This window comes from Spinacia oleracea, chromosome 4, assembly GCF_020520425.1.
Source record: "Spinacia oleracea cultivar Varoflay chromosome 4, BTI_SOV_V1, whole genome shotgun sequence".
NCBI lineage: Eukaryota > Viridiplantae > Streptophyta > Magnoliopsida > Caryophyllales > Amaranthaceae > Spinacia > Spinacia oleracea.
Genome location: NC_079490.1, coordinates 57,527,416 through 57,552,139, shown reverse-complemented (window position 1 = coordinate 57,552,139; position 24,724 = coordinate 57,527,416). Strand labels below are relative to the sequence as shown.

General features: G+C 42.8%; 1 protein-coding gene across 1 annotated transcript; it reads left to right on the top strand.

The window, feature by feature from the left end:
- Positions 1-6,724: 6,724 nt before the first annotated feature.
- Positions 6,725-7,599, top strand: LOC130471558 (uncharacterized). Its single transcript, XM_056841752.1, has 3 exons — positions 6,725-7,016; positions 7,146-7,399; positions 7,453-7,599. The coding sequence occupies exons 1-3, from the start codon at positions 6,725-6,727 to the stop codon at positions 7,597-7,599; spliced, it is 693 nt and encodes a 230-aa protein (XP_056697730.1).
- The last annotated feature ends 17,125 nt before the right edge of the window (positions 7,600-24,724 follow it).

Below are 24,724 nucleotides of genomic sequence, written 5' to 3'. Positions count from 1 at the left end.
GTTCCTAACGGGCCCAGATGTATTCCATCATAAAATTAATACGCACTAAAAGACTCGATTAAGTCTCATACACACCGGATTCTAAGAGTCCGAATCTGACAAAGAAACGGCCCAAACCCTATTTTCAACGCCTGGCTCTGGGCGCCGAAATCTTCGGCGCCCAGCCCTGGGCGCTGAAATTACCTGGGACGTGTATCCTGTCCCGTAATTTGAGATTCGTTAAATAAAGGAGAAATAGCAAAGTCAAAGTGGTTAGTTTTCTGAGAACCGTGACGCACCTCTCAAGGGTGCGTCGTAATGTGTCCCTTTTCCATGGTTTAATTGCTTTCCTCGCCCTTTTTATGAACTGTTAAACTAATTAAATCTGATTGTTCTATCACGCCTAATAAAGATAACATTTTTGGGAAATTGGATTATCATGCTAGGTACCTCAATACAATCTAAATCAGATAATCGTGCTCGATCTAGTGCTATATGTTGCATATTGGATTAGTTTAATAGTTAACGCATGTCCCTTCAATTATTTATGCTGAGCTAGTAAGGATATCCTGCCTCTGGAGTTATCGAAGAGCGAGTACTCCTCTCGGTAGTTACAGTCCCCCGAGCCCTCAATCTCTACCTTGCGGGTGTATGTTGAGAGATCCCCACACCAGGGATCACAAGGGAACCTACGGCCGTCGTGGTCAAACATAATTGCACTCCCTTTATGTCACGATAACCAGGTTTTGTCAGTTTTTCTCATTGTCGTTAAAAACTGAATGGCGACTCCTATATTACTAGTCAATTGGGTGTAAACTCACAGGAAATCCAATTACACTTGATTTGACAAAAAAAAAGCGTCACACCCACGAGGGACGAGGTCACGCATTAGCCTCGTGCTTTTTCGACCCCCTCACAGTGGCGACTCCACTGGGGATAGTGAAGGAAATACTCGTTCTTGTAGGTAATCAAAATAGCCGAAGGGTGAAACGATCCTACCCCGCGTTTATTTCCCCATCAAGTTGGGACGACCTGAAAATCAACATATTAATGTGAACGGGCAGAACCGCATAACGAATCTTGGCTCCCTCAGGGAGTTAGGACTAAGGATACCCATCGCCAACCGGGGGGTGCATACGCTTCGAATGTTGTCCACTCGACAATTTCGCTAGTAGTACACCTGTCCCAAACCCAATCGCTCGCCCATTAGGTCCCTCTCATCGGTGCATGCCCCCTTGGCTTACATCGTGATTGGCCTCTTGGGTGAAATTCGTCTGTTGAAGACACTACCTCGACCGGGGCATGTGTCGGATCTGCGATAGAAGCGGTACCAAGCCAGGCGCAAATACTACCCATAGAAGCCTATCATAAAATTACATGACATGTTATTATTGCCTCATGATGTAATGTTAGTTATGTGTAGCGAAATATGTGATTGTGTGTGACAAATAATGCTAAGAAAACCAACGACCTTAAAAATTTCCCAAACATTCATAAACCGATTGGCCAAAGAGTTATACCAAAATACGTGTTCCGCAACCCCGAACGATAGCCACAAAAAAAAGCGACGCTCGGGATGGCCCGTAACGAATCTCACAACGCTACACAACGCGTAAAGGACGTTATTAGGCAAGCACGCAAAATTAAGTCGCATATACAAAAAATATACGCGAACAGAATACGAGTACCAGTCAGGGACGCATTTTCAGCGCCCCTGGCTGGCCGCCAAATATTCTCACGCCCACCGCTGGGCACTGAACTTGCTGCCTGGCCTTTTGGTCAGGCATAGCAGCCTCGGTGCCCGCGCATAAAAAATACGTGGCAACAAAAAACTTTTCGTAAAAATAGCTGCAAGGGCGTACGAAAAGGCACTCAATTCTAAGAGCGACTTATAAAATAAACAACTCTTTGTGTCGTCATTAGGCCTCCTATGACGACAATGTTCGGCACCAAAACCCAGCATGCTAATTAAATGACCTTGAATGTCACATGGGCAAAGTATTCAAAAAATGATGTTCAAATAGAGTCTTCAATGAAAAATAATGTTCGAATAAAAATAAATCCGAGTCTAGACTAGGCTATGCCAAAGTACAATCTAAATCCTAAGTCTTAGTTGTCTTATCCATAGAATCGGTCCTAATGCTTGGTGTAGTTCTACAAGTTAAAAGGTTAAACCATATTAAGTCTCCCTTCCTAACATTTAAATCAATAAGCACCCATTGTAATTGTCATCCCTTGCTAAGAATCTACGGCCTCAATACTCTCTCTCACCAATAAAAAGAATATATTATAGTATTTGCAAAATGGAAACAGTCACATTCTGAAAATCATTCCCCCATAGTCGCACAACCCCCAAAGTGAACCTAAGGTGTCAATACCATTAGCAAAAATTAATGGCCTCAAGGCTTATGATCACATTGGGTCACGACTATCATAGTCCTCTCGAGCCACTCGCTCCTTGAAATACTCCTAAGTACGGACTAAAAGATTTTCCATGAATGCAACATGACGAACCATGAAAATACCCAAATCGGCATGCCATAAGGCTACCATCGGGGTAAAGCAATACACACTAAGAGGGAAGCCGCACTAATGATTCTAGTCTTGCAAAAATAAAAATTCGATCTCCCCAACTAACTACCTTGCCAACATTTAGCAAAATGGCGCATGACAAATGAACACCCAAGGGTTAAAATCTAAAATGTCAACCAACGAAAGTTATGGTCCAATTAGCCTAAGTCTAAAAGTTGCTTGGTCAAGTATTATAGGCTTACGCCATGTCTTATTTTGACTCTAGGCCACCTCCTTGTATTCATACACGGGTTATAATCAAAAAAATTAATGAAAGTTCGAGTCTAAATCACAACTTCCAGTTTAATCCCGGAAACTGGAATCTGAAAAGAAGCAAAAAAATTATTTTCGATGTAATTCTTTCGTTAAATTTCAATAAGGTAAAAATAACATTTTGAATCTACGCTATTTGCACATTTTAAGAAACGACTAAATACGCTTGCAAAGTAAGACAATTTAAAGGTCCACCCTAGGCCTACTAAAATTAAAGGTCCACCCTAGACCTACTAAAATTAAAGGTCCACAAATAGGCCTACCAAACGAGGCTCACTCAGTCTCGCCTCGTGATTCAAAGACCACAACCATCCACCTTTTAGCCCAAATAAAAAGGGGGGAGAAGTCCCAAGCAAAAAAGAGAAAAAAGAGAAAAAGAAAAGGGAGAGCGAAAAGAGCGCGCCATGGAATACTTATCCCGTACCTCCCAAAGTGCAACATTCACCCAAGTAAACGAAGGAAAAGAATTGAGTCAACCAATCCAAATCATGCCACAAAAACTACATAAAATTCTACGATGTCTACCCTTTCCAATCCTTATGTTCTTAGACGCCTTCCCTCTGGGGCCCCTGTTCAGCTCATTTAACCCATCCATGTTCTCATTGCCATAACCTAAGAAACCATTACCTCGACTCTTGTTCTTGAACTTATTGTCAACTGCAAACCACGTACGGCCATTGACACGTGCGTCATACCCATTATTTACAAAACCTGCTCTTACACCACCATTAGTATAATGGCCATATAATTTATTTGGATACATCCTTGAGCCGTCCCCATACTACTCATTGGCCTTGGTTGATGTAAACTCATGACACTAGCACGAGGCTGCAAATTGTGAGTCCTAACAGATGTAATCCTCATGCTTGACTAAATACCTATACAAATTACCCTATCTCATTCGACCCACCTTTCAAACCGTCTTGAGTCACGAGTAAAAAAGGAAGACAAATGAAAGGTACAAAAATAAAAATAATAAAATAAAAAAGCAAACTTTGCAAAGCGCCTTTAAAAATTCGTTTAAAAAGGAAAACAAGCATTTAGCGCACCAAAAAAGATTCGCCCAGAAATCATTTTCAGCTCCGCTGAAATCTTTAACGCCCCAGCCTGGGCGCTGAATCTCTCTGCTCGCCAAATTTTGTCCAGAAGTGCTCGTCATTTTATCCGCACATGCACGGAAAAATAACGAACACTTGGAGGGATACAACACGTATTCAGATATACGTACCAAAAAACACATGAAAATATTTTTGTGCAAATACATGTACTTAAAAAATAAAACAAAATTTTGGCTTACGGCAAAGCGGCAGATTAAAATAATAATAAACTTCACTTATTTCGCCCTATTTCAAACATTACGATTCCACTCGAATGTATTTGTTTAAAATCAGCATTCTAAGAAACCATTTTCTAGGCTAAGAACTACGCAAGACCTGATTCCAAATTAAATCTATACGTAGGCAATCCATGATTCGGTCCAACCAATTTGCAAAAATGTTAGAGCCTATAGAATAACAAGAATAAGAAATAGAGTCCCTTATTGAAATTTAATTACTTGCAACCCAAGTCGAAAGAAAAATTTAAGTCAAAGGAAGAATCTAAGTCATCAAGATGCCAAAACGAGCACACATCGAAATATAATAAGGACACGTACCTGTTAGGGGGGAAAATACCCTCTTGGTAACGTGGGCGTGCGTGGCAAGAATTTTGTGCGTGGATGCCAACAAGGCGTGAGGTGGCACTACTCGAACGGTCTTCCCAACTGCTGGGCTTAGAACGGACGTTACAACCGTTGATGAAGCCGGACTTCATTACGGATTTATTATCTAATTATGGGCAATTATTCCATAAACGTTACACTCATGTTGTAAATGCCTATAAAATGGCTTAGTCATGTTTGTTTTATATACGCAATTCTCAAGCAATAAACTTACAATTACCTTATGCTTTTACAACTTATTCTCACCATATTCAATTATCTAGCTCGATCGATTGTTAGCACCATCATCAAGACAAGTTCGTCCCTAAGTCGAATTTGTCCAAAACAATTTGGCGCCCACCGTGGGGCTGACAATCAAAAGCAGCTCGATAATACCATTCCAATCACCATGGCCGGAAATGCTAGCTCATCCGACGACATCACTCGTCGCTTCGAAGCCATGGAGCAGCGCATCAGCATCCTCCAAAGGGAAAACGAAGCGCTGCAATCCCAAGTCAGGTCTACCGCCTCCATCGCCGCCGGATCCAGGTTCCAATACCGACGCGACACCTCCGGGCTGAGCCGCCGCTTGGATCTTGATGCTGCCCCGGATCACCCCCTCCATGTACCCTTTGGCGAACCTGGAGGTCCTGTTCTCCAGCAGATCCGCGATTTCGATCCACTACCGAATCATCCCCGCTCTAACCCGAGTTGGTTTCCCCCACCTCCAACTCAACCATTTTCCGCAGGAACATCGACGACACCCGTCACCACGACGGCTGCTCGGGTCATCCCATCTCAAGTCGGCACGGCGACATCCGCCATGATGCCAATCCCTACCTCCGCTCAAGCATCTCGACCGTTACCTCCCCCAATGGTGACCATGTCAATGCCTCTACCCGTTTCACTCCCAACACAAGGATTGGCGCCGGTAGCTCAGATGCAACGGGACCAGATCCTCTCCTAGCAAGTCGTCCAACCTGTTGTCAACGTAGTCGCTTCGGCACCAGGAGCACCCCCCCAGTTGATGACAGCTCCTCCAGCCAGCCAGGCGCCACAAGCAGCGTTGCCAAGCGCACTAATGCGAACTGACTCTTCTCGAAACTATTCTCCATACACTCCTCTTAACAGGTCAGTCGCTCCGGTTAGTCAGGGCTTTGTAACGCCTTTCCCTTATGTTGCAGGTACCCACGCGACTCAAGGAACGCCCCAATATATGCAACAAGTGGTACCGCAGTTTACTCCCCACCAACCTCATGGCGTATACCCCCAAAATACCTATTATCAGCACCTCCACGCCAGTCTTCCCGAAACCTTCAGCCCACTCGTCCCGGTGCTCAACAGCATCTGCGAGAACACCAATTACCAACTCCAACAAATATGACCATGATAAACAAAATTCCAGGAGTACCAACACCAATCAAAGAAGCCAGCCTAGACAGTTATGCCGACTCGCCGTATGCTGATCCCATTGATGCAATAGACATCCCTAAACGGTTCAGTCCACCCAATATGCCAATGTATGACGGTACGTCCGATCCAAGAGAACATATTCTGATCTATAAGCAACGGATGATGACCATTCCAGTTCCCAAACAAATGAGAGAAGCCAGCCTCTGCAAAGGGTTCGGTTCGACGCTAGTTGGGCCCGCCTTGAAATGGTTAACTAGCCTACCAAATGGATGCATCACCTCTTTTGCTCATCTCGACAATATATTCAATCAACAATTCGCCAGCAGCAGGTGCCTAGAGAAGCAAACAAGTGACTTGTACCGAGTAATTCAACGCCCTGACGAACCTCTGAAGGACTACATAGCCCGTTTCATTAGGGAGAAGGTGACCGTCCCTGAATGTGATGTCCCAACAGCTATCGAAGCATTCAGACAAGGGTTATATGGCGAAACCGACCTATGGAGGGATCTAATCAAATATCCCTGCAAGACGTTCGAAGATGCTCAAGCTAAAGCAATGGCCCAAGTGAGGTTGGAAGAAACTCTTCATTCTCAGAAAGGGGGGAACGACTACTCGAAGACGGAAAGACGATTGCCCTACCCCAAGAGAAGCAATGATCGTCCTGCTCCTTATTCCCGACCTCAGCACGTAGCAGTGGTGGAGGATGATGACGACTCCGACTAGAAGAACAGCCCGGATCTACCTCCAAAAATTAACGAATATTCTTTTTGTGTTGACACTGTAGGTCTAATGAACCATCTTTCAAAGATAGGGAAAGCAGTGCAATGGCCGCCAAAGTCTAGCAAACCCGAGTCGAAGAAGGATCCCTCGAAATGGTGCGACTTCCATGCTGACATCGGCCACACAACCAACGATTGCGTCGCACTGAGGAGAGAAGTGGGTTATCTGTTAAAGAATGAACATCTAAAGGACGTCATGTCAGACAAAGCTCGTGGATTCGTCAACAAAGACAATTCTAATTCTCCATCTAGACCTCCTCCACCTCCTCCTCATATTAAAATTGTGAATTTTATTGCTGGAGGTTCTGACATTTGTGGTTTAACTTATTCTGTAGCGAAGATGCACGCTCGAGAGAACGAGATAGATAGACCGGCCCGAGCCGTAGCCGCCAAGTATCTAACCCCTATATCCTTTGATGAATCTGATGCAGGGGACATCTCGGATAAACATCACGATGGCCTAGTGATCTCCATTCCTGTTGGGAATTGCATGATCAAACGCGTCCTTGTCGGCAACGGCAGCTCAACTAATGTGATGATGCTTGATGCCCTCAAAGAGATGGGGCTTAACCCGGATACAGACGTCATTAAAAAATCCACCGTGTTGATAGGGTTCAGCGGCGAAGCGAAGACTACCTTCGGAGAAGTCACCTTACCTGTTTACGCTCAAGGGATCAACCAACAGGTAAAATTTTTTGTTATTGATTTCCCTTCATCTTACAACATTATCTTGGGCAGGCCATGGATCCACGACATGAAGGTCATCCCTTCCACGTATCACCAAACCATCAAGTTCCCAACTCGATGGGGAGTTCAGGAAATCAAGGGAGATCAACAAGAGTCCAAAGAGTGCTACAAACCGGCCCTGAAGCCTTCGGCCACTAACAAATCCTCTTTATAGCAATTATAGTCCAGTTCCGAACCGGTAAGCTACAATGAGCCCAAGTCCGAACAACTCGATGAGGTCATCCTGGATCCCGCCAAGCCAGACCAGGTTGTTTTTATTGGATGCGATGTTCCTGACGACATCAGGTCGGAACTTGTTGCATTTCTCAAAGCCAACGCAGATTGTTTCGCATGGTCCCATGAAGATATGCCCGGTATCAGCCCAGACGTCATCACTCACAGACTCAGTGTCGACCCCAATCATAAGCCCGTCAAACAGAAGCGACGAAAGTTCGCTCTAGAACGCAACCAAATTATCAATGATGAAGTTCAGCAACTGCTAGATACAGGAAAGATCAGGGAAGTGAAGTATCCGGACTGGCTAGCCAATGTCGTCGTAGTAAGAAAGAAGAACGGGAAGTGGCGAGTCTGCATAGATTTCACCGACATCAACAAAGCATGCCCTAAAGATTCTTTTCCTCTACCCCACATCGACGCCATGGTTGATGCTACTGCAGGACATGAGATGCTCTCATTCATGGACGCGTTCATTGGATAGAACCAAATTTTGATGCACCCAGAAGATCAAGACAAAACCGCCTTCATCACGGAGCGGGGCACTTATTGTTACAAGGTCATGCCATTCGGCTTAAGGAATGCCGGCGCCACCTACCAACGCTTAGTCAACAAAATGTTCAGAAACCAGCTAGGCGACACAATGGAAGTCTACATCGATGACATGCTCGTAAAATCCAAAAAAGCCTCGGATCATATCACACATCTCCGACAAGCTTTCGACGTTTTGCGAGAATACAACATGAAGCTCAACCCCACCAAGTGCTCATTTGGAGTCTCTTCTGGAAACTTCTTAGGCTACATGGTTACGCAAAGAGGGATCGAAGCAAGTCTTGATCAGATCCGAGCAATCATCAACCTACAATCACCTCGGAACCAGAAAGACGTGCAAAAGTTAGCAGGCAGAGTGGCCGCCCTCAACCGCTTCATCTCCAGGTCGTCCGACAAATGCAAATTGTTCTACGATATTCTCAGGGAGAATGAGAAGTTCAGCTGGACTGACCGCCACGAAGCCGCTTTACAACAACTCAAGTGATACCTGTCGAACCCTCCCCTGCTATCCAAACCAAAAGATCGACAATGAAGAATTACAGGTGTACCTTGCTGTCACGGAGTCGACCATCAGTGCAGTATTAGTACGAGAGGAAGACGGGAAACAGCTACCTGTTTATTACATCAGTAAGTCTCTACTTAGCGCCGAAACAAGGTACTCTCATCTCGAAATACTTGTCCTTGCACTAGTTATTGCTTCCGTTAAATTACGTCCTTATTTTGAATGCCATCCTGTTATTGTTAGAACTAACTATCCCATGAAGTCAATCATAGGAAACCCGAGTTATCTGGCAGGATGTCCAAATGGGCGATTCAATTAGGTTGTTACGACATCAGGTATGAACCTCGCACAGCCATCAAGTCACAAGCTCTAGCAGATTTTGTGGCCGACTTCAGCCCGAGCCTCCAACTCGAAGTCGATCGCGAAGTAAACATACTAACCGACACCGGATCCTCCTCAGCATGGACCCTACACACCGACGGCTCCTCAAATATACGGGGAACAGGCCTCGGCATCGTGCTGAAGTCACCACAAGGGGACACCATAGTGCAATCTGTCTGTTGCGAGTTCAAAGCTACCAACAACGAGGCAGAATATGAAGCTTTGATCCTAGGATTATCACTAGCGCTCGACATGAACATCCGCCGACTTGAGGTACGTTGTGAGTCTTTGTTAATTATCAGTCAGGTTAATGGTTCGTATGCAGCAAAGGATTCGAATATGCAGGCTTACTTGGAAATAGCAAAAAGGCTTGTGAACAAGTTTGACTCATGCACTTTACAACAAGTACCAAGAGATCAAAACACCCAGGCCGACACCTTAGCCAATCTCGGCTCCAACATCAAACCTACACTCACCTCCATCCCCGTAGTCCACTTAATGTATCCAGCCATCACCAAAGATAACCTGCCCATCACCGAACAGCCCCAACCCACTCAAACGCCCTCATGGCGCGACCCATACATACACTGGCTCAAACACAATACCATCCCACCTGGAGTTACCCACGAAAAGTCCTTCCGCATGAAAGCCTCCAAATTCATCCTCATCCACGGAGTATTGTTCAGAAAATTAGTTGCAGGACCGTACCTGAGGTGCCTAGATCATGAAGAGATCGAGTCGACACTGCGCAACATACATGATGGCGAGTGTGGAAACCACGCCGGTGGAAGAAGCTTAGCCCACAAAACCCTTACCATGGGATATTTCTGGCCCACCATGAAGAAGGACGCAATCACCTTTGCTAAGAAGTGCGACTCCTGCCAGCGGTTCGCATCCATCTCTCACCAACCTTGTGAAGTACTCCACCCCATCTTGTCCCCTTGGCCCTTCATGAAATGGGGGATGGACATAGTAGGGCCATTACCACAAGCGTCGGGACAGCGCGTCTTCATGCTGGCAATGACTGACTACTTCTCCAAATGGATCGAAGCAGAAGCTTTCAAGCGAGTTCGAGATACTGAAGTCATCTCGTTCATCAAACGCAACGTCCTCAGTCGGTTCGGTATCCCTTCCGAGATCGTCTGCGACAGTGGTTCTCAGTTTATCAGTAACAAAACCAAGGAATTCTGCAGCAGATATAACATCACCCTACACACTTCAACACCGAGATATCCTCAAGCAAACGGCCAAGCCGAATCCAGTAACAAAATCATCATCAACAACCTCAAGAAACATCTCGACGACGCCAAAGGAAGATGGGCAGACGAGTTACCTATGATCCTCTAGGCCGACAGGACGACACCCAAGACAACGACCAATCACACTCCTTTCTCCTTAGTCTTCGGTTGCGAAGCAGTCATTCCTCCCGAAGTCGAGCTCCCCACAACAAGAAGTAACTTCATGGCTCCAGGGATGAACGACTCTGTCTTGGCTTACGACATCGATACCGCTGACGAACTCAGAGAAGCAGCATTGGTTAGGATCGCATCCTACCAGCAAACAGTAGCAAACAGCTACAATAAGAATGTAAGGGTTCGAGTATTTCAACAGGGAGATTGGGTTCTACGCAAGGTCTTCCCAAACAAAAAGGATCCTCGACACGGTAAGCTGGCCCCGACATGGGAAGGTCCCTACCGGATCGTAAGACGAACAGGTCATGGAGCGTACGAGTTGGTTGACAAAGATGACACACCCATCCCAAGAAGTTGGAATGCAACACACCTAAAACTTTACCACTTCTAAACACTCGAATGTTTTTTGCTTTCTAGTTTCTTTTTAAAACGCAACAGGTACTCTAGCAGTCGTCACCATTATGTCGACACCCCCGAGATAGGGTGCGCACGGCATATTGTGAAGTTAAGAACATCTCGGGCTGTATGCACTTATAGGCAACCAGAAGTTAAGTTCTTCCCCTCTATCTTTTTCCTTTCCTTTTTACATAATATTACCATTACTGACTTAGGCATCGGAGGGCCGTTGACACCGCCAACGGCCAATCCTCACGCCACCATCTCGTTTTGCAGACAACATCATGACGACATCATAAGTATACGCTTGGGAGGAACAGCAAACATAAGGATTCGACTCGACCTCGTCCAGTATTCTTCCTTGAACTCCCTCTTTTTCTTTTTTTCCTTGTCGTAATTTCCTTTCATTTTCATGTCGCTCCATACTGACTTAAGCATCGGAAGGCCGTTGGCTCCACCAACGGCCAATCCTCACGCTCTGCTATGTTGACAGTATGATGCCCACATGGTGAAGGTACAACAAGGAGAAAATGAAAGGAAGCGAAAATGTGCATACAGCATACAGGAGAACATAATTGAAATTGCGTACGCGTGTTCAGAGGCGCAAAGTGATGAGAAATAAACGTTTGTTTTATTCAAACATGATTGTATACATTACATGTTACGAAGCTTACATTTACAATTTACATCTTACGAGTTGGGCCATACAAAATGCCTGGAAAACAACTGTACAAATTACAAAACACAATTTAGGCCATTACAAAAACGCCTGGTACTCTACAATGTACAATACACATGCAATGTAATACAGTTATGCATTTTCTACAGTTTACATCTTGCAGATTCTTCTCTGACAGGATGGAGGCGTCGCCAAAGTCGATCTTGAGGTATGTGCCCAACCTGCAAAAACAAAACGCCAAAAGAAAAAAAAAACATTTTTTTCCAAACACAAACAAGCAAACACAAGATTGGAAACCCACACAAATATTTACATGACTTGTCCCCTTGGACAAGCCCCAAAAGCATCCAAAACGACTGCCGCCTTCAAGGCGAAACACAGCCACAAAATATCTTTCCGACCTTCCCAAAGGTCGAGCACACAACACATTGTTTAAAAACAAAAGAAACCATTGTTTGACAAACACAACATTCAAATAATTAATTTTTAAGGAGGGGGGACAGAACTACTCCTGATGGTCTTCTGGGCCTGCATTCTCCCCTTGTTCGCCATCGCCTGGTGCCGCCATCATCTCGACATCGGGGCTTGTTGCAGTTGCACCCTCCTCGACGTCCTCTTCATCGCTAACGGCACCAGGGGATATAGTCCTCGGGGAATGCAGTGTTAAACTGAGCAATGTCCTCGTCAGGAGTCCAGTTCACATGTTTGCCCGCCTTAAACTCCTCCATCATCTCGGCCTTCATTTTCCAAGTGTAGTAACCAGCACACTCGTAAATCCTCGCCTTGACTTTGGAGAGAGACGTCTTCAGCTCGTCAACTTGGACAACCAGCGTCTCCTTCTCAGCATTCAGCTGCGCGACCTCAGCAGCCCCCTTCTCTTGACTCACCTACTGCGCCTCAGCCCTCGTCGTCGCCTACTTGGCCACATCGCCAAGGCGACCAGCCTCCTGCTTTGCCTTCTTCATGTCGTTTTTCAATTTTACTATTTGATCTCCTAACATTTTGACATGATGACGTGTGGCTAAAGCAGATTGCAAGGACTGTTTGAACGGAAAAGAAATAATTCAAGAGTCACTACACTGACGAGGCGAAGATGGCATGCAGGGAACGAAATTACAATAAAATAACAAAGGGAGCAGAGACATACCCTCCAGGCATCCGAGACGCTCTCAACAGTTGCAGCAACTGGGGACAGGGTCTCTTGACGCTCCCGGCTTGACGGCATCCACAGACGATCAACCTCGGGCCAGAGCTGAACCCTTGGCGCGTCTGTCGACCCATAGTCGTCGGGGAACTCCACTGCAAACTTCCTCTTCCGAGGCGTAGGTGGCAGTTTCTTCTCAGCAGGCATGAGCAAGCTGGTCTCCCCTGTCACCGTGGTGTCCGTTGAAGTCTTTGGGGGCTTTGGAGGTGACAACATGGTGATGGGTTTGGCTCGGGACATATTCCCTAGCGACTCGAGCCGCTTCTTCAGCAGTGCATCTGCAGAGGGGGCCTTACCAGAACGAGTTGAGGGGCCAGTTCCTGTTAAACAATATTTATTGACGACTTAGTCTCGTCACAACAATTGTAATTTGAAAAAGGGCAACGAACCCGAAGTTGTAAACTAATCCTAACCCATGTTTACCTGTTGATGTCGACATGCTCACAGGTTCAGAGATCTCTTCTTCTTGAGGCTCTTCGCGCTCGAACTTGGTGCCGATAAAGGCTTTGTCCTTTAGAGGAATTCCCAGCAGCACAGCAGTCTTCTCTATGGCTTCAGCACCGACACCAACTGTGTCGAAGGATGCACCTACAAAAACAAAAAAGTGAGACAAAGTCAAATCAACAAGCCCAAAAACACCAAAAAACAAACAAATACCTCTAGCCATCCACTCCCCCGTCAGAAAGTCGGAGTCGGACCCTAAACTAGCCAACTCCACAAAAAAGAACCGACCCATCCACCCGCGGTCGTTCGACTTGTCCGCACCAAGAAGGGCCTTCCTGTCATCCTTGACATGCAGCAAGTACCTACCAGCCCCATAATTCTAGACCTTGTAGGTGTACACAAGGTCCTCAACCCGGAACTCCATGTCCAGTTGGCCCGCCAAATGGTCAACCAGGCGCATTACCCTCCAGACCTGTGGCATCAGTTGCGCCGGCAACACCGCCAGCGCCCTCAGAACTCCTCTCACCAGAGGCGAGAAAGGATAAGTGTATCCAATTTTGAAGGGGTACTCGTAGAAGCACACCCAACCATCCGATACCCAGTCGGCCCGTTCATCGGGCTACGGCAACCGAATTACCGCCGACGGGGGAAAGCCACACTCCTCCCTAAGTGCCTCTACATCCTTATTTCCCCAAGTGGCCGGTCGTGCATTCTTCTTGTCCAGTATATGGGTAGGGGCGAAAATTGGGCCCTCAACCAGATCGCACTCTACCACCACCTTCTTGTTCTTCACGCGAGTGGATTTCATTCCGATTCGCTGCGACATGAGGAAAATCGGAGAAGAAGAGGAAAAGTAAAGAAGAAGAATTGAGCAGTTACCCGAGGAAAGGAGAGAGAAAGGGCGTCGGTCGTTTTTTTCTAGGAAAGAGTGGAGAGAGATTGCAGAAGTGATTTCGAATGGTTGGAAGTGCAGCCTTATTTATTGGCGCAGGTGGACGGTTGGTTTCCCCAAGGCAAAGATCATCATGACTCTAACGCCATCAGCGTTGGGGAGGTTAAGAGGCGGTTTCCCTTTTCCTATTTCGTGAAACCCATTTTTCCTTTTTGAACTTCCCGGAATAAAATTCAAAATGGGTTTGGGGACAATTGTTAGGGGGGAAAATACCCTCTTGGTGACGTGGGCGTGCGTGGCAAGAATTGTGTGCGTGGATGCCAACAAGGCGTGAGGTGGCACTACTCGAACGGTCTTCCCAACTGCTGGGCTCAGAACGGACGTTACAACCGTTGATGAAGCCGGACTTCATTACGGATTTATTATCTAATTATGGGCAATTATTCCATAAACGTTACACTCATGTTGTAAATGCCTATAAAATGGCTTAGTCATGTTTGTTTTATATACGCAATTCTCAAGCAATAAACTTACAATTACCTTATGCTTTTACAACTTATTCTCACCATATTCAATTATCTAGCTCGATCGATTGTTAGCACCATCATCAAGACAAGTTCGTCCCTAAGTCGAATTTGTCCAAAACAGTACCCTTGCCAGAAGGAGCACTCACACTCTTAGGAAGTTAGCCAAGACTCAAAAGATCGCTTTGCCTCAATTGAATGGGGGCTAGCGCAAGCGTCCATGACCTCTAAAGTACTCGACTTGACCCTCCCTAAAGCGAACTAACTCACTTAAAGACCTTCTTTCACCACTAGACATAGTCATTCGCTTAAAGACCTTCTTTCACCACTAGACACAGTCATAATCGCCAACAAGTAGTAAAGGCAGTAAGCTTACAATAAAGAGGATTGTTCTACGGCATCGCCCCATCGTTCCTTCGAACTCAGGGCACCCGTTCATGGTAATTCAAATGCTTGCTAACCCCCTTTGAAAAAAATCAGACATTGTCAATAGGACTTGGCACTTAACCAAGGCTCACCCTACTCAAACATATGACACGGGCATCTAAGATCGAAATATGAAAGCATCATTAATGAGAAGACATAATAGCAACTGGGAGCTAAAAATTGAAATGAAAGAGATAGGGAAAGAACTAAGTATACCTTGACCATTTATACAGACATACACCAAGTAAATCTAAGTCAATTTGAAAACGGTTTATATTTCCGCAATTCTGGAAAACATGGCCCTAAAAGCCTAAAGCATGTGCCACACGGGCACAAGTAATATCTTGACGCCTGCACCCTGGCTCCCAGCAAATCCTTAGACAGCATCCTGAAAATCGTAACAGTATTTTGATTCACTAATGTAATCCTGTACGAACCCTTCTATAAGTCAACTTACTTAGGACACCTCGGATTGTACACAGTAGGACTCGGATTTCAAATAATTTTCAAAGACTTCTTCGAATATAATAAAGAGTCGTTGGTTTAATCTAAGTATGCGTTTATCTCGACGTTGCAAGTGAGTCAAAAAGATTTCTAAAAATGATTATGGGTAATGAAAGGCACCTAGCTTTTGGTCAAGGCACACTTCAACATGTGACTACCTTGACCATGGCAATGTCGCACAATACGACATTTACAAGAGAAGTAGCAAATCACTACTCGAACGTGCCTCGCACTGAACGAGTCTGGTTCAAACTATTCATGATCCATGTCACCATGAATGCATAAAAACGTATGACAAGCATTATAGCACCAAGCCAATCCCGTAGCTACAATTGGGGGCTTGAGAAAAACACTCTAAAAATACTCGAAATGACGATTTTATCGCAAATTCTCGACGCTAATGCTATACATACATCATAGGGGCACAATCCTAAGGTTTGACCATGTAAAACCAACCTTAGAATGGCTACAACCCCTCCCAAATTCTAAGCACTACTTAGAATATATAGAGTCACCCCACTATCAAGGGTAACTGAAAATCGCGAGTCACCAAAACTCCAATCAAACTATTGCACATAACGCTCGCCCTACAAGCGTCCGTTACACAGTTTACGTCGTTCCAAAGCAAAAGCGAAAGAAAAATCAAGGATAAGAAAATAAAAAGAAAGAAACATCTATGAATCCACGCATCAAAGGAAGTAATAAGCCGTGCACACCCACGCAGAAGGTACTACACTTGTTCGAGCACCTGAACGAGGCGTGATGAAGTACTCCAATGCAAAAAATAATAATGATATCCCAACACCTGGAGGAATGTTCTAAGACACGCCGTTAGGCCACACAAGCCTACGTCGCACCATAAGTTCAACCGTCCCACGATACAAGTCTAAAAAAAGAGTAAGGCATATTGCACTAAAGAGCATGTGTAAAAGAGGCGAAGACTACTTATCGCCCAAATTCGAAATGCAAGCCACAAGACTTCTACATTAAGGATTAAAGGTAGCAAAACATTACCTACCACGGAAGGGATAGCTCGCACCTACACGAGCGGAACCCCAAGGCATCTTTCTCGAAAGAACCTACAAAAATCGTACGCCAAAAGGAAGCATCCCGACATGCATACTTGGGGGCACCAAGCTAAGAAACAACCATAGCAAAATAAAAAAAGAGGTCTTAAAGCAAATGTTTGAACGATAAAAAAGGGCACGATGCTTGAGCCCACCTCATGAATGGGCCTGAACCCTATCAAGCTTCTAAGCAAACTATTCAACATCAGTCATAGCTCAAAAAAAAATTGATTCAAGCGAACTGACTAATGGACCGCACGCAACGGCCATTCTATGAACGCTCGTTCGCACATACATTCTAAGTATCGAACATTCACGAACACGTTCAAAAAAAAAATATACGTTCAAAATAACAACAAGAGCGATCAAAGCCTTACGCCTAAAGGTATGTTCCTCGGGCCATATAGACTCGCCCGACTATTGCAATAACTGTACGCCTTAAGAGCGACAAACACCGTAGTCCACCCATCGGCTACGGCTTCTCGAGAAATCATCACGAGAGAGTCCTGCCTGGGACACACTTTCAATGCCCAGGACCAGGCGCCAGATATTCGGACGCCCAACCCTGGGCGCTGAAAATCAGCTCAACTCATTGCGATCTCCAAAATTCTACGTTCCAAAAAAAAGGGGAAAAAAACAAAAGAGAAGAGAATAAGTAGAATTTCCAAGTGAAGAAAACGAACGAACAAGAGGCCAACTGTGTCATCGAGAAACCTCGCCAGAAATCATTTTCAGCTCCCAGAGCTGGGCGCCGAAATCTTTAACGCCCAGGCATGGGCGCCGAAAATGATCACAGACCCAGAAAAGGCTATGACTTCTATAGGGCCCTGCCGTATCCATTCGACTTGAAAATTGCCGATTTCTTTACTAAAAGTCGCACCTCACGGCTTTGTTCAGAGTAGCACACCACTACAATGATCGCTCGCACTTACGAGCACAATCCCAAACATAATCAAGGACATCACAAAATGCGTATCCCTAAGGAACCTCTTTGACAAGAAATGACCATCAAGCACGAACGCTTGGGGGCTCGAAAGAAAATATATATTTCAAAAGAGAGTATGCAAAATTAAAACAATATTCCCAGACTACGCTGTACGAAGTCCCGTGCTTGGATAATCTCAAAGAAAGAAAAAACGGATTTCGACCTCATAGCAAAAGGTCGCCGTTGATACTTGTACATGGTCCTTTGATCAAAGACCCAGGTAGTGGCAAAATTGAGCCGTAAAGACTAGCTCAAAACCATGAAAGATGATGACCACGAGACAATGGTCCGTGTAAGCACGTTGTCAACCCACATTCAGGTTGCAACTAAATCCGAGCATCCCTCGAAAGAAAATAAATTCTTCAAAAAAACAAAAACAGGCTCGCCCACCTTTAGCGGGCGGGGTCTGCGTCACTAACCGCGCAGGTCCTTAGTTTTTGAAAAATAAAATCTTCAAATTCAAAATAGGCTCGCCATCTTTAGCCGCGGGGTCTACGTCACAAACCGCGTAGGTCCTTATTTTCAAAAAAAAGCAAACAAACTTCAAAATAGATTCGTCCACTTCTTTCGGACGGGGCGTCCACCCTTAGCGGACAGGCTCGCCATCTTTAGCCGGCGGGGTCTGCGCTACTAACCGCGCAGGTCCTTAGTCGCTGCAGCGATAACTTTTTCTAGTTTTCCCTTTTTCCAAAAATTAAAGGATCGGTTTTCCCTTTTTCCAAAAATTAAAGGATCGGTTTTCCCTTTTTCCAAAAATTAAAGGATTGGTTTCCCGTTTTTTCCAAAAAAGAACGATGTGATTGGTTTTCCCTTTTTCCAAAAATTAAAGGATCGGTTTTCCCTTTTTCCAAAAATTAAAGGATCGGTTTTCCCTTTTTCCAAAAATTAAAGGATCGGTTTTCCCTTTTTCCAAAAATTAAAGGATTGGTTTCCCGTTTTTTCCAAAAAAGAGCGATGTGATTGGTTTTCCCTTTTTCCAAAAATTAAAGGATTGGTTTTCCGTTTTTCCAAAAAAGAATGATGTGATTGGTTTCCCCTTTTTCCAACAATTAAAGGATCGGTTTTCCCTTTTTCCAAAAATTAAAGGATCGGTTTTCCCTTTTTCCAAAAATTAAAGGATTGGTTTTCCGTTTTTCCAAAAAAGAACGATGTGCTGGATTTTCCTTCGTTTTACGTCCCATAAAAACAAGGGGGTTTTCTCGTTTAGCTAGCCCTGAAAATGAGAATCTTTAAAAACATTTTTACCTCGTGGTTGGGCTGTTAGGTTATGATACATATGACATTTACATAGATCATGCGGAAAAACCATTAACCCAGGAAACATATTATTTACACATAATCATATAGCATAATTAGATGCATACTCTTTGTTGCGTGCCTTCCCTAGCTGCGCCCGAACCGAACAAGAACAAGTCTTTTAGGACTCCAAGTGTCGTCCCTCCGTAGAAAGTCCACAGCACGTCCGGATCCGCCTTAAGATTGACCAACTAGAATCGCCCTTAAGGTACTCAGAAAATTCGGCACTTTTGAGCAAGATGTGTGTTTGATTTTCTCTCAAAAACTCACTTTTGAATACTTGAAAACTTGTGTGTAAATTATGACCCCTAGGCCTTTATTTATAGAGTTATGGAAAAGGAATCGTAATCCTAGTAGGATGCGAATTAATTGGAATTAGAATTCTACACGAATTCTACTTAATCAATTTATCCAATAGGAATAGACATTTAATCATACACTGACTCTTGCAGATTCAGGAATCTCGCATGAGCTCAAACTCACACACACACGGCAGCCACAAGGGCTGCCCATGCGCGTGCGAGCAGCAGCCCGCGCAGCACGGCCCACGCATGCGCGGCCTTGTGCGCGCTGGGCTGTGGCGTGCGTGCTTGCTGGGCGATGGCCTGGCTTCGTGCTGGGCCTTCGTCCGGCAGGCCTCGTCCGATGCTAATTCGTACGATACGCTTCCGATTAAATTTCCATTTCCGGAATCTATTTCCGATACGAACAATATTTAATATTTCCGATTCCGGAATTAATTTCCGTTTCGAACAAATATTTAATATTTCCGTTTCCGGAATTATTTTCCGATTCCGGTAATATTTCCGATTCTGACAATATTTCCGTTTCCGGCAATATTTCCAATTCGGGTAATATTTCCATTTCCAATAATATTTTCCGATACGTACCATGTTTCCGTTTCCGGCAACATCTACGACTTGGATAATATTCATATTTCCGATACGATCCATATTTCCGTTTCCGGCAATATCATCGTTTCCGGAGTATTCATTTCTTGCCTGTGACGATCTTAGCTCCCACTGAAACCAAGATCCGTCGGTTCCGAATATTCATAGATGGAGTATTTAATGCCATTAAATACTTGATCCGTTTACGTACTATTTGTGTGACCCTACGGGTTCAGTCAAGAGTAAGCTGTGGATTAATATCATTAATTCCACTTGAACTGAAGCGGCCTCTAGCTAGGCATTCAGCTCACTTGATCTCACTGAATTATTAACTTGTTAATTAATACTGAACCGCATTTATTAGACTTAACATTGAATGCATACTTGGACCAAGGGCATTATTTCCTTCAGTCTCCCACTTGTCCTTAGAGACAAGTGTGCATTTCCTAATTCCTTTGTCGCTCGATGCTTGCTCTTGAACATAAGGTAAGAGTTGTCATCCTTATTATGTCCAGAGGTGTTCCTCGGTTTCAGAGTTCAACTGATCAAATAAACAGACAATCATAGCCTATGATTCATCCGAGCACGGCCATGCATTTCACAGTTTCTAGCTCTCCGAGTGGCCTTGTACAACTTTTAAGCATCTCATCCCGATTTATGGGAGGACAATCCCAATCTTGCGATCTTGAGATTAGACTTCGTTTGATAGGTGATTACCTGAGCGTTGCCTTTATAGCCTCCTTTTACGGTGCGACGGTTGGTCAACGTCAAAGCAACCAGTTCTCAAACAAGTAATCTCAAATCACTCAGGTATTGAGGATTTAGTGTCTAATAATTTAATGAAATTTACTTATGACAGACTTTCATCTCTTACAGTAAAGTTTCATAGGTCTTGTCCGATACTAGTCTTCCCAAAGTAAGTATCTATGCAAATGATTATGACATTGCCATGTCCACATAGTTCAAGAAACAGAACTACTAGTCATCTTGCATTCTAATCGTCTAACGTTTTCTATGCGTCCAATTTTATAGAAAACTCCGATTAGGGACCATTTTCAACCTTTGACATTCAAGTTCACTTGATAGACATTTCTTAGTCACAGGACTGGTCCTGACAGTCCATCTTGAATATATCGTCAAATTTGAAGGGACTCATCATTTAATACTAAACCAAGATTAAATGGAATATGAAAATACATTTCATATATGATAAATGTTCAACCCCAATGTTTTACAAGCATGGGCCTCAAACCCATCTTCTAAAACAGTTCATGGAATTCAAAGCTATGCTTGATTTCCAGTGCTACAATGTGAGTGTTGCTTCTCACTTGTTGCATAGGTTTAGTTATCATGCTTTGCCAATCTTTAATATCCTTTTCATCGAATGTTCTTCGAGATATGATAATAAGATCTTTTCGAGTTTGTTTATTATGTGATCTAGTCTTTCTTACTTCGATGGTGGTTTTACTCATTTTGCAATGAAGAACCATCAAGTTAGCAGACGTTTTTCTTGCTTTAAGAGTGGTTCTACGCATTTTTCAATGAAGAATCATCAAGCCAGCAGATAGGTGATCTACCCAAGTTCAGTGAAGAACTTTAAACAACCCTGTTTTATTGCTTCTTAGGCAATAATTACTTTTACTTCAACTGTATAGGTTGCTAGTGATGCTTTGTTTGGATTTACCTATCCAAGCAGTTCATAGATATGTGGAAGACTCTCCAACTATATCTTAGAACATAGAAATTATTATTTTAATTTCCCACGCAACAACTCATGGTCTCCAACCCATGTTGCCATTTCAAAACACGACGCTCTATAGCTCGTCCTTATCAATGGTTAACTCCAAAGGGTCTTGCTTGATCCTTTGCCAGTGTTTATGCGTGTAGCATCAATATTTAGCATATCTTTATTTCCTTGAATCAAGAACTATTCCTATGTACCTTTTCAAGTACCATAAGTATTCTTGATCTCAATCTAGTTGATCTTTACTTAGATCAATAGAGATTGGTATATGTTCGTCATGGCTAAAGTCATACGATACGTTTTTGGCGATCCTCATATTATATCATACATGATAAATTCTTTTGCAGAATAATTCCCAATTGAATTCTATTCATGTAACTTTAGCTTATCTAGTTTCAGTAGATACTAAATTCGGCTAAATTCTTTGACATATAATATAGGTTAAGAATCTCATTTAGACTCTTTGATGTTTAACTTAGTAAATGCTTATACATAGTTCAAACATCCTTTACTTAGATTTATTCACATGGGTCGAATATCTCCAATGGAGACTTTCGTGTTTGATTTAGTAAATGCCATTACTTAATCCAAAACAATATCATAAGATCTTTGTAAATAGATCTTAATACCCAGTATGTACTAAGTTTCGCCATGGTCCATTATTGATGAATAATTTCAAATCTAAGTCATTAGCATTTGAATGTTATATTACAATAGAGAGATATGTGTGTGATACACATAGGACCAATTAAGTTTTATGTACTCCCACTAAACTTCTTATATATCTATAAGAATCATGTACATTTTATGAAACTAAAATACTTATTAGCTTCACTAAAATACAGTTCTAATTCCCAATTGCTTGCTTAAATCTGGACTTAGATTTCATAAGCTAGCTTTCTCTTTCAAGCATTTATTTGGATCCACAAATCCTATGACATACCATGTACATATTGTATTCCATCATTTGATTGAGGAATACGTTTTGTCATCCAATTGCCATATGTACCAATATGCAATCATTGCTTGAATTATAGACTTAAGCATTACGATTTTGCATGAGGTTTCAACACAATCCATGCCATGAATTTGCTTGTAACCTTTAGCAACTAATCTAGCTTTGTGTGTGAACACAATTTCATGTTTGATGGTTTTTATCCTTAAAACAAACTTGCAACCAATAGGTGTGAAACTATTCTTGCAAATCAACAAAATTTCAATTTTGTCATCAAAACATTGAGTATGTTTTATGGCCTCTAACCATTTAAAACATTTGAGTCTATATATGGCCTCTAACCATTTTAGGGAATCTGGGTTTCGTCATAGCTTTCTTACAAGTCACAAACTCATTAATCTACATGATAATAGTTTGACTGCAAGTTGTAGGTTTCTTCACTATCGAATAGAAGAATCTCATAGTTTCATTGACCAGAACTCTATGTTTCCTTACTATCTAATAGAAGAATCTCATAGTTCCAGTGACTTGAACTCTATGCCTACTTGGGTATAGAACATCAAACAATAGAATATCAACAGGCACTTTGAGAGTCCTTTGAATATTCTATTCTCCTTGAAGCACTTGTAAAGTCTTCTAAGAGATGTCTATTCTTTAAAATCTACTTCTAAAGTCCTTTCAGAATAAGTTCGGATTTTCTGAAGCACTTCGAAAAGCCTCCGGAATGTCCGTTTATGTTTGTTGTTCGCCTCGAAAACTTTCGAGGTCTATTTTCTCCCACTTGTCATTTTGGAAACGAATCTCCAAAAGGACATTATTTCGAGCAAACAAACATTATGTTCTCAAAAATTCGTGGTAGAAACAATACCCTTGTGTCTCATTTGAATAAATCACAATGAAACATATATCTAGACTTGGGCCTTAGTTTGTTGAATAACAAACACTAAACTCCCACTGAGTTTAGCAACTCTTTAGATATATATAATTGAAAAGATATCCTGAAATTACTTTTCAATAGCTTTGACGAATTTGGTTTAGTTTGGTGGTAGTTGAGCATTTTGTTTTAGAAATTATAGGAAAAGTCTTTATGATTCATCATTGATCGAATCAAGTACTAATTGACTTCGATCATTCCAACGTAGATATGCCATATCTTATGGAGCTAGATTGTGAAATTACAACACACAATCATTGATGATCATATTTGGTCTCAAGTAATCATCAACATGATCTAACCTAGATCTTTATGATTTCTTGCCAAGTGGATTTTATACTTCTGAATCTTTGAACTAGCCAAACAGATTCAACTTATATCACATTTGAGTAAATATACCTATATTCACTCGAATCCTTGTGAAATAATAAAGTCATAAAATCTTTCTTTAGCTTTGAACTCTATTGTCTAGGCGTTCTAACAATAGTTCATATTCTTTGTTACTTTCAACAAGTAAGACTAGCTTGTCTTAAGTTGATCTAGAAATCAACCAACTTTCAAAAAGTTCATCAAAATAGAGCTTATGAATGTTAACTTGTTGATATGGTCTAAGCAACAATGCCAAAGATTAATGGAACTCAGATCAAGAGTTTGATTTGAACCTAGTAAAGTTCTTTAAAGAGTTGTTTGTTTTAATCAAGCATATTGACTCAACCTGTAATTGACCATTTCATTCAAATAAACAACCAAACAAGCATTGTTTTTGTTCTTCTGAATGTGAGTCTTTCTGTGTTTGAAGCAGAAATTTAGGTATGCTGATTATGGAACAAAATAGCCATTAAGTTCCAGCCTTTGAAAGGACTTAAAACTAACTAGATGACCCTACAACTAATGTAGCATTTCCATGCTTCATTTCCCACTTGTAGGTCATTAGTGTAGCCTAGCTTCCATTATTTGAGTTATTACCGAAGTAAGAACTTCAAGCGGTATATGATACCAAGGAAGTTTGATTGCTAGGTCACTTCTCTTTAAACATAAATTTATAGGTAGAAAACGGAATCGTAAATTCCTTTCATTTGTTCCTCGTTTTCCTATTTCTTGTACCCTTTCTTATAGTCTTAAGAATTGAATTCTTTAGTGTTGACTTTTATACTTTGTTAGACATGTCCAATGTCACCAACAAGGTTCTTTACCATTTTAATTTATGTTGAATATTCTGTTTCAACTTAGATGATCTTACCAGAAGCTTCTAAAGTTCTCTAA